The sequence below is a fragment of the Triticum urartu genome, chromosome 5A (genome assembly GCF_056163025.1).
Source record: "Triticum urartu cultivar PI428250 chromosome 5A, HENAU_Tu73, whole genome shotgun sequence".
NCBI lineage: Eukaryota > Viridiplantae > Streptophyta > Magnoliopsida > Poales > Poaceae > Triticum > Triticum urartu.
In genome coordinates this window covers 343,397,661-343,408,651 of record NC_141877.1, presented here as the reverse complement: position 1 = coordinate 343,408,651, position 10,991 = coordinate 343,397,661, and the positions used below count along the sequence as shown (strand labels likewise).

General features: G+C 48.6%; 2 protein-coding genes across 2 annotated transcripts; both read right to left on the bottom strand.

The window, feature by feature from the left end:
• Positions 1-1,918: 1,918 nt before the first annotated feature.
• On the bottom strand, positions 1,919-7,392 carry LOC147971333 (uncharacterized). The gene is made up of 3 exons (XM_087523920.1): positions 7,243-7,392; positions 6,221-6,644; positions 1,919-2,258 (listed from the first exon to the last, which is right to left on the bottom strand). Exons 1-3 carry the CDS (start codon positions 7,390-7,392, stop codon positions 2,116-2,118), a joined length of 717 nt encoding a protein of 238 aa, XP_087380046.1. The 3' UTR covers positions 1,919-2,115.
• On the bottom strand, positions 6,938-10,957 carry LOC125507016 (uncharacterized). The gene is made up of 2 exons (XM_048671717.2): positions 10,820-10,957; positions 6,938-10,215 (listed from the first exon to the last, which is right to left on the bottom strand). The coding sequence occupies exon 2, from the start codon at positions 9,652-9,654 to the stop codon at positions 7,408-7,410; it is 2,247 nt and encodes a 748-aa protein (XP_048527674.2). The 5' UTR covers positions 9,655-10,215; positions 10,820-10,957; the 3' UTR covers positions 6,938-7,407.
• Positions 10,958-10,991: the final 34 nt, after the last annotated feature.

Sequence of the window (10,991 nt, the reverse complement as noted above, 5' to 3'; positions counted from 1 at the left end):
ATGAAGGATTGGGTCGTATTCTTACGAGGAAAGTGGTTCTCCCACCCGTCTAACTAAACTTCTCTGCTATCATTACTTAAGGGGTACCCCTTGCAAAGGTCACTCCCATCTCCCTGGTGGTTTACTAAACCACATGTGCGCCACTTGTCATAATGATAGAGGTTTGGTGGGATTTTAACCCGAGATGGTCGGGTTTATTTCTGTTTTTTTTCTTTCAAGGTTTCAATTTTTTAAAACAAATCATCGTTCCAACCATGCGTTCAAATCACGAACCGTTTTTATCGTTGCGTTCCGCGCGCTGAGATCTTCAAAACTAGATCCAGTGATGATAGATTTTGATAAAAAAATAGATAAAAATATATGCTCCAAAATTGCACTGGCATGTGCTTGAAAAGTGTACTAACCTACAGTTCAAAACTATATTATTTATGCTTCACTTTTGGAGAAGCACAACCATGCTTCACTTTGGGAGAAACACAGTTGTTCTTTTCATGTGGGAAGCACATACAAACGTGCTTCCCACGGAAGCACAACTAGGCTTCTTGCGTGAAAAGCACAATTGTACTTTATTTTTGGGGAAACACGGTTGTTCTTTCACGTTAGAAGCACAACTCGAGGAAGCACAATTGTGCTTTTGTCATCACAGGCAATATATATATATATATATATATATATAGTGTTACTATTCATCACCCAGGATGCAGAATAAGTTATTCTTCACCCGAGGTAATCTTACGATTATTTCGTAATTAAATTACGTTTGCAATTTAAATAGTTACATCCCTATAGATTCATTATGTAAAATTTAGCGTAAGAAAATAAAAATATAGGTCATAAGACAAGAAAATTTGCACTTTATGTGTATTTTACACTATGTTTTTACGTTTGTAATTTTACATAACATAAAATATTTTTTACAACGATTATATATTTTCTTACGGTCTCTTTTTACATCGGAAATAAGATAAAACTTACGAAACGTAAAAATACGGGACATTGATGGTAAAATAGAGGGGGGTGAAGAATAACTCTTCCTCACACAGGATGACGAATAGCGTGACCCTATATATATATATATATATGAAAAACCAAAACAACTGGAAAATAAAGAACCAAAATCCCCCCTCCCCCCCCCCTCTCCCAATAAATGAAAGCCAGGAAAATAAAAAATGTACCGATAGAAAGCGTCCAACGCGACACATATGGTCGCTACTCTCCTAACCGACGAGTCGGGGAGGATGGCTACGCTGAGACACGGCACATGGCGTGCTATGGCGCTCCTCCGCAGTAAAACTGCACCCCACGAAGGGTACCCTCCAATAAGTCGTTCCCAAACTTCTTCTACATGCAGCCATGCCCGAGAAACACCCAAATCCCGAGCAACTTTCTAGTATAGGGATGGGAAATTGTTGACCCACACTGAGGGATGACGTTGTTACAGGGCCAGGGATAGGGTTGCAATAGCCAGAGAGTTTTTTCCATCGGTGAAAGGCTGCCGATTCAGCGACTGATGTGCACTGTCTAATGGAAGCAAGATCCTAGGTTCACACGTCATATACACCGCATGTTTTTCTAGCCCGCGCCCCGTTGACAAAGCTATAACAATTGGTATATAAGCTACAACCCTGATACGACCATGCTACAAACATCGGTGGACATGCACAAAGGAGGAGGAGCGACGATCAGGTCCTGCAAGGTCGTAGATGCGTCTTCTACACGAGCTGCAAGGCTACCATCGAAGGCAATGCCAGTCGCCAATAGGAATAACAATGGCCATTGCCGCACGAGACATGGACTACTACGAGCAGGTGGGGCTGTGAATTGGCAACCCTATCGCAAGGGAGGCATGACTCGATGCCGTAAAGGCACCTGCTTTTGGGTCTGTGACATTTTTTTTGAAAAGGAGGGCTCCCCGGCCTCTGCATCAGAGTGATGCATCCGGCCTTTTTATTAACCAAATAAAGCAGTGCCAACATGGTTCCAAGGTTTCCAAAAGTAATAAAAAACAGAGAAGGCTCACACAGAGCCAAGCAAGGCTAGAAACATCAACTAGTCACGAAAAGACGCCACAACCGGGTGGCTAAAAATAAATAGGTAAACTAATTGCCTATCCTATTACATGACCGCCATCCAAACCGGTTGAAGATATCCCGAGTTACCATCTCCCAGCGGAAAGATCCAGTAACCAAATGCTCCGTGGCCTCCATCGGAGTGAATAGCGACCACGAACGGATCAGTGCCGTGATTCGAAATATAACCTGCAAAAAATGGATACGTGATAGTCTGTTAAAAACCAAATCATTTCTGCAAGTCCAGATAGTCCACAGCAAAGCGCAAACTCCAACCCGAATGTGTCTCGCTAAGTCAGGCTCAATCCCATTAAGCCATGTCCCAAATAATGCGTTGACAAAATTCGGTGGATTGATATTAAAAGCAATGTGGACCGTCCGCCAAAGGACTTTGGCCAGCGGGCAATCAAAAAAGAGGTGTCTGATTGTCTCATCCCGATCACAGAAACTACACCTAGTAGGTCCTGTCCAATTACGCTTTATCAAGTTGTCCTTGGTTAAAATAACTTGTTTATGAACAAACCACATAAACACTTTTATTTTCAAAGGAACTTTGACAGCCCAAACATGCTTGGAGGTAGGAATGGAGTTCGAATTAATAACATCAATATACATTGATTTAACTGTGAATACTCCAGACATAGTCAGTTTCCAGCGTAATTCAGCAGGTTGTTGAGAAAGCTGAACCTCCATCAGTCTCCTAACTAGACGGAGCCATTCTTCCCAACGATTGCCCGCTAGCGACTGTCGAAACTGAATATTAAAGGGGATAGATTGAAATACCGATGCGACGAACACCTCACGTCGTCGGACAATACGGTACAAAGACGGATATTGAATGGCCAAGGGTGTATCGACGAGCCAAGTATCCTCCCAGAAACGTGTACTAGCGCCGTTTCCAATAACAAAGTTCATCCTATTAAACAAAGATTGTTTGACTTTCATCAGTCCTTTCTAGAAAGGTGAATCAGTCGGCCTGACTGTGACCTGGGACAAAGTTTTTGTCTGGAGGTACTTGCTGTGAAGGATTTGAGCCCACATAGCATCATTCTCCGATGAGAGCTTCCACAGCCACTTGCTAAGAAGGCATCTGTTCTTAACTTCTAGATTCTCAATACCAAGACCCCTTTGGTCTTTCGGTCTACAGATGATATCCCATTTAGCAAGCCGATATTTTCTTTTAAGCTCATCACCCTGCCAAAAGAAACGCGATCGATAATAGTCCAGTCTTTTCCTAACACCAACTGGGACCTCAAAGAACGATAGGAGAAACATAGGCATACTCGTGAGCACCGAATTTATCAAGATTAATCGGCCTCCGTATGACATGAGCTTACCCTTCCAGCAACTCAGTTTCTTCTCAAATCGGTCCTCGATGCACTTCCATTATCTGTTTGTCAGCCTACGATGGTGTATTGGAATACCTAGGTAAGAGAAGGGTAACTCTTCTAACTCGCACCAAACAATTGCCTATAAGCCTCCTGTTCTTCTTTGGCTCTACCAAAACAGAACAACTCGCTCTTATGAAAGTTAGTCTTTAACCCGGTCAATTGTTCAAATAGGCATAACACAAGCTTCATATTTCTCGCCTTGGCTAAGTCATGCTCCATAAAGATAATTGTATTATCGGCGTACTGAAGGATGGATACACCTCCATCAACAAGATGAGGTACCAATCCACCTACTTGACCATTTTCCTTAGCCCTTCCTATCAAAATTGCTAACATATCCACCACAATGTTAAACAGGATAGGGGACATCGGATCTCCTTGTCTTAGGCCTTTATGTGTCTGGAAGTAATGACCTATATCATCATTTACTTTAATTCCCACACTACCTTTTTGCGTAAATGATTCAACCTATCGGCGCCAGGCTTCATCAAAACCTTTCATACGCAATGACTGTTGGAGGAATGGCCATTTGACCTTATCATACGCTTTCTCGAAATCCACCTTAAAAATTACTCCAACTAATTTTTTGGAATGGATTTCATGGAGCGTTTCATGCAGGACGACCACCCCTTCAAGGATATTTCTGTCCGGCATGAAAGCAGTTTGGGACTGTTGCACCACAGAATGCGCAATCTGTGTGAGCCTATTAGTCCCGACCTTGGTGAAGATTTTGAAACTAACATTGAGGAGGCAGATCGGCCTGAACTGCTCAATTCTCATAGCATCCGTTTTCTTAGGAAGCAATGTGATAGTTCCAAAATTCAAGTGAAATAAGTGAAGCTGTCCAAAGAACAGATCGTGGAACATAGGTAGTAAATCCCCCTTAATAATGTGCCAGCACTTTTTATAGAACTCGACCGGGAATCCATCCGGTCCGGGCACCTTATTGTTTTTCATCTGTGCAATAGCATCAAACACCTCCTTGTCTGAGAACGGGGCAACCAGAATATCATTGTCGGCAGCCGATAGTTGAGGCACATCCTCAGTCCTGGACCCATCGAGGGACACACAATTATCCTCCGGAGGTCCAAATAACTGCCTATAATACTCGGTAATATATGTTTTAGGTTATCCTGTCCTAAAATAGTGCCCTCATCTTGTTCAAGTTGGAATATTCGCTTCTTTCTGTGCTTACCATTAGCAATCAAATGAAAGAATTGAGTATTAGTGTCCCCTTGGACCACTTTGCGGACTTTAGCTCGCAAATCCCACTTCAATTCTTCTTCGCTGAGCAGTTCTTTCAACCTCTTCTCCGCCTCAGTTTTAACCTGGAGCTTAGCTGGTAGCAAAATCGTGGATTCGGCCTTTATGTCTAGGGCCTGTATAAGAGAAAGGAGTCTATCCTTTTCAATCTTATACACACCACTGAGGTGTTTAGCCCAACCCCATAAGAAACTTCTCAAATGCCTAATCTTATTCTGCCAACGCTCGACCGCAGTCGTACCTCCTGCACCCCTAGCCCATTCCCTGGCAATCAGGTCCAAGAACCCCTCGTGTTCGAACCATGACATCTCGAAAGAGAAGGTGTTCTTGTTACCCACGTGGTTCGGCTCCCCTGAGTCCAGGAACAAGGGTGTGTGATCGGATATTCCTCGCGAGAGAGTTTGCACCGTAACCAGAGGGAACTTTTGTTCCCACTCCACGCTCGCGAGAACTCGATCAAGTTTTTCGTAGGTTGGGTTTGGCAGAGCATTAGCCCAGGTAAACTTTCTATCAGAAAGCTCTATCTCCCTCAGATCCAAGCTTTCAATAATGGTATTGAACATAAACGACCACCTATCGTCAAAGTTATCATTATTCTTCTCCTCTCTCCTCCTAATGATATTGAAATCACCCCCAACTAAAATTGGGAGCTGTTCTGACCCACAGATTTGAACAAGGTCCGCCAGAAACTCCGGTTTAAGCTCGGGCTGTGCGGCACCATAAACCGCCACCAAAGCCCAGTTGAAACCATCTACTTTAGACCTGACTCGAAACTTAACCGTGAAGTCGCCCATCACTACACTTCGGACTTCAAGCGAATCGCATCTCACACCTAGCAAGATACCACCCGATCTTCCTCGCGGAGGGAGGCAATGCCAATCGAAATCAATACCACCCGCAAGAGAGGACAGAAACTGGGGCGCAAAGTTTTCTCTACCAGTCTCCGATAGAGCAATGAAATCTAAACGCTGCTCTAAAGATGCCTCAGCAAGAAACCTTCTTTTAGCCAAGTCCTTTAGACCTCTGCTATTCCAAAAGATTCCTTTCATATTTCGTCATGGAATTTTTTAGTAGTCCGAATCCTAGCACTCCTACGAACTGCAGAATCGGGATAGATCTTCCGTTTCCACTTGCGCTTTGGTTTACTAGGCTTTGACGCCCGATCCTCATAACCGGGTTGAACGATACTGCCATCGGCATTCTCTAGGGGCATATCATCGTCCTCAGACTCATGATTGGGGGGTGCTAGATCCGCACACAGAGTATCAAGCACTCTAACCCCTAACGCATCAATATCATCATCATTCATCGGTTTAACCGCTGCAAGATTACGAATAGTCTGTAAGGCACGCTCTGCCTCCAAATCTAACAGATCATTCACCGAATTGGAAATCTCACTATCAGTAGCACCTAGTGAAACTCCTAATTGGTTTGCATTATTTATAATCTCCTCATTAGAAAAATGCAATAAAGAATTAGATATGTTGACGGACATACCAGAAGAGATCGCAGCCTCCTGAAGCTTGGCCGCCCTCATAGCGCACCGCTGCTGCATATCATCAACCTCCGGGAGCTCGTGGATACGAGCACTCACCCGTATCCCCGTCGAGACGGGGTCCGGGATCCCGCCAAAAGCAACGACCCCCTCCCTAGTAAAGCCTCGCGCTAAGTCCCTCAAAGGGTCAACCGAGGTTACCGAAGGAGGCGGCTGTGGGCTCCCAAGCCCCTCAGACAAATGCCCCACGCCGAGGTCCACATCCACGGGTACGACAGGAGAGGGGATGGCGGGGGCCGCCTGCCCGCTCCCTCCTCCCGCCCCACCTGCCGGCGCAGAGTGGAGCGTCGTCGGCGTCGGAGACGCGGTCCTCCTGACCGCCGAAGATGAAGGAGGAGCCAGGGCCACCTGCCCCAGCCCCCCCCCCTAGCGCTGCTGCTGGCGCGGGTATCGCCGCCACAACCGGAGTAGCAGGAGCCGAGGCCGCCTGCCTCGGGCTCCCTCCCCCAGCGGTGACTGACCCCAGCGTGACCGACGTCACCGACGTCGGGATATGGAGAGAAGTCAAGGCCTCCTGTCCCGAACCCCCTCCCCCCAGCACCAACTCACACGCAGCCATCTGCGCCGGAGTCTCGACCACAGTAGGAGCAAGGGAAAGAGAAGCAATCTCCGGCTCCCCCGCCCCAACTCCATCCATAGTCCTCACCGATGAGGCCCCCACCAAGCGTCCAGGCACAGATCCGCCAGCCCCCTCAAACTCCAACAAAGGAAGCGTGCGCTCAAACATATCATCAGAGTCTACCCGGTCACTCCAGAGTCTGGGAGGCGCTGATGCTGGCTGAAAGGACCCAAACCGCAACGAAGTCATAGGCATCGATGGCGATGCTGCCGACTCAACCCCGGTCCCATCCCCGGGCAACTGAGCATCTGGGCGAGATCCGAAAGACCCCTCACGTGTCGACTCATCAGTCGGTGCCCCATTGGGTCCCGCACTGCCGTCACCCTCGACATCATTCCCATTAACCACATCAGCAAGCAGTTCAATGTCCTCAAACTCGATCTCTAGCGGGAACACCTCTCCCCTATAAGTCCAGTTGACCACATCAGGCACGAACTCAATATCCAGGACACTCACTAAAATCCAGGCCACCCCATGAGCACGCGTAAAAGCCATGTCCACTCTCTCCGTCTACCCAACCATAATACCCATACTGGCCACAACTCGAGCATCCTGCAAAGGCTTAGATGGAGCCCCTGAAAACCGCAACCAGACCTGCGTAAGCGGCTTTCCCTTAGGCTCCACCTTCTTCCACTCATGAAACTCTAGAATGCACTTCGTGCCAGGAACTCTACACAAGCCAAAGCTCAGCAATCTCTGCAAATCATCCACCGTGGGGAAATCAACCTTAAAAACATTGTTCTCGAGAAGAACCAGCTCCCAACGAAAGTCCCCCGGAACCAGCTCCTGAAGCCTGCGCACAATCTGAGCCTCAGTCACCTCGCCCTGGGTAGCTTTCACAATCCCGGTGGTTAAGCTCAGGGTCTCCTCCGGAATCTCTCTCGCAGCTGGTGACTCAAAGAACATAAGCTCAACACAACAGACTCCATACATAGTTAGCAACAGAGCCTGGTCACGCAATAACGGGCACTCCCCCGAGGCATGTGCTGGCTTGCCACACGACTCACATAACTCAGCCACGCACTCAGCAATGAAGTGGCCCTTCTCACCACAACGGTAACAAAGCATCTTTTCCTTCTTACACGCATACTTGGATGCCCGCTCTGCATCAGACCTGTCGGCCACAGTTCCAGTCTCAGGAACCTCAACACTGGCCAAGGCTGTCACCACCTCCATCGCCTGGGTAGGAAGATCCGTGGAGGTGTGGTCGGTCTCCACTGCTGACGCGGCATGGTCAACAACTGCCGGAGGCGAAGGCGGTCGGCGAAACCTCCCACGGCCCCCACCACGACGGCCACGATAGCCTCCTCTCTGGCGGTGGTCCGGGCCTGATGCTCCCTCGACAAATCCGCCTGGAGGGCCGAGAAACGGTCTCTCAGCAGACCCATCACTCTGCCAGGCATAGCCACGACCTCCTCCCGTGGAAGAGGAACCACGATGCTGTCCATCACCATACGCATCAAACCCATCATCCCCCCACTGGTCTCGGGGCGGATCATTGGGCTCTCTATTGCTAGAAATCAGCCTCGTCTGTGCCGGACCCGTCCGGTTCTGAGCCGGCCTCGCAACGTAGTGGGGCGGAGGAGCGGCACGCGGCTGCCCGCCCGAAGGCGTCGGCCCAACCCCAAGGGCAGTACCATCGCGGCCAGCAGGAGCCACACCAGTCACGCCCGGCGCTAGAGACCGAGGTCCACCACGACCCGCGGCCTGCGAAGTGACGGGCGCCGCAGCTGGCGCCGGTGGCCTCAGCCCGCCCCGTCCTGCAGCTAAGGGCACCTGCCCCGGTGGCTGAACGCCCGAGTGGCCAAAGCCACGGCCCGGGTTACCCTGCACCACACCCCCGCCTGCCGGCGGCCTCTGGCCAGGCGGCGCCAGGGATCCACGCCCAGCACCCGCCGCCGGCGACGGAACCGCCCGCCCCCGTCCCGCTGGACCAAATGACTTGGCTGGCGGCGGCGCAGCCCCGCGCCCGGCCATATCCAAGAGTGGCCGGATCCTCCTTGCCCGACGAGCTCCACAGACCGGGAAACCTCTCGTCCCGTGCTTGCGAACCCTAGAACCAGGCAGCGACGGCGCACGAGAGATAGAACCACGATCACCCTCGTACGTGCATGGGATAACGATGTGGACAGGAGTATGGCCCGGTCCAGCATGGGCCTCATACCCATCTGACTCTGGCCCAACTCCGTGCGGACCCGATTCAGTCCGAACCGGCCCATCACAACTCATCAGCAATCTCGCGTTCGAGATCTCTGTCGCCGACGCGGCCATCACGAGCGCCGCCGGTGCCTGTCGAACGGCGAGCCGTCTCGCATTCTTCTTCTTCTTCACAGTAATCCATGACTCCGGCCTGATCATATCGAATAACGTAAGGTTCGGAAGACTCACCTTAGGCAGGGGACCCTTCCAAGGTTTGAGCGCCAACGCCGCCGTCTTCCGATGAACAACGCGTCGGATCATCTCATGTTTCTCGCCCGCGTGAAGACCGATACGCGCCGGATCGTCCGGTGGCAGGTCCTGATCGATCGTCATGGCCACTTCATCTTCGCTATAGCCTGCATGGAATAGATCGCAAATGAGATCCGAAGGTGTCGGTGAGGACGGCGACCCTGCCGCGGATGCATCCCCATCGTCGTCCGCATCTTCCTCGTCGGACTCAGCGAGAGCCCAGAACCGCCCTCCGACGCGTCGGCGATCTCCGGCTGCGGACTGCGCCGTCGCGGTCGGGCGCACGGTCGCCCGTCCAGTCACCCTCATAGACTAGCGTAGGTACGCTGCATCTGATTGACCGGCGCCCGCCTGTTGGACCCACATGTCATGCACACAAAAGCAGGTGCCTTAAGGCACCGAAGCGCAGCACCATAAGAAAGGCGTGCGAGAGAGATAAGGTGTGCAGATGTGAAGGGCTGGATCCAACATCCATGAACGTGCTCATCATATATTGGACTAAGGGCATCTTCAATGTGAACCCTTAAACCTCCACTATATGTCTAGACTACTCCTGGAATCCAACGAGGACCCTTATATGTCCGCTTAGCAATCCACACATTCATATTCTAATATCCTAATAACAAACACGAGGGGCTTTGCGATAGAAAACATACACTTAGACCATCTCAAAGCCTCCGCGTAGTCCATCTCTCTTCACATGCATGATTCCCCTCTCCTCACTTCTCCCAACCAGATTAATTTGTGAAAAACATACACTTAGACTATCTCAAAGCCTCCACGTAGTCCTTCTCTCTTCACATGCATGACTCCCCTCTCCTCTCTTCTCCCAACCAGATTAATTTGTGAACAATGTTGAATGGCTCTCTCCTGCATCATCATGGGGGCAAAAGTCTATCATGTTGATCTTACAACAAAAAGGTACTACCTCCATCTCGGTTTATTAGTCCACATTGTAATTTGTGCCAAATTTTGACCAATGATTTAACTAATAAAATGTCAATGCATGTCAACAAAAATTATATCATTGAATTCATATTTGAACATAGTTTCCAATTATATAATTTTTTATGACAAGCATGAACATTTTATTAGCTAGATCTATGGTCAAAATTTGACACAAATACAATGAGGACCAATACACTAGGACGGAGGTAGTACCAACTAGATGGCGTGATTTGCTTTCATGGATATTTATGGGAAGGTACTCCCTGCATTTTATTTACTCCACATATTAGCTTTGAACCAAGTCAAACTTTATAAAGCTTGACAATGTTTATCTAAAACAATCTGAAGTTTCACAATAAAGATATATATATGGTCTGAAAATATATTAAAATATGATTCTAATGGTATTAATTTGATATTGTGATTGTTAATTTTTTATGTATAAACTTGGTCATAGTTTGACCCAAAACAAAGTTAATATGCAAAGTCAATAAAAATAGGAGTATGATTTATGGAAGTTAAACACCTTTTTGAGAGCTCAAGGTATAGAAGCCCTCAGCAGTCAGCAAATCAACTACTTCCTCTGTTCACTTTTATAAGACCTTGAAGACATTTCAGACAATGTACAAAACATCCCATTTTGAGTTGTCTGAAATGACTTACAAAAGTGAACGGAGGGAGTACTTAACTTGGCATCA

What these genes read in the sequence shown, in the direction of transcription:
- LOC147971333 (XM_087523920.1), bottom strand. Translation starts at nt 7,392, where the DNA reads ATGGCTTTTACGCGTGCTCATGGGGTGGCCTGGATTTTAGTGAGTGTC. An exon ending in TTGAACTGCTTGCTGATGTG is followed by an intron (nt 6,645 to 7,242) that starts GTTAATGGGAAT and finishes CAGCAGCGCTAG; the next exon opens with GGGGGGGGGCTGGGGCAGGT. An exon ending in GGAGGCTGCGATCTCTTCTG is followed by an intron (nt 2,259 to 6,220) that starts GTATGTCCGTCA and finishes CATTTTTTGCAG; the next exon opens with GTTATATTTCGAATCACGGC.
- LOC125507016 (XM_048671717.2), bottom strand. Translation starts at nt 9,654, where the DNA reads ATGAGGGTGACTGGACGGGCGACCGTGCGCCCGACCGCGACGGCGCAG.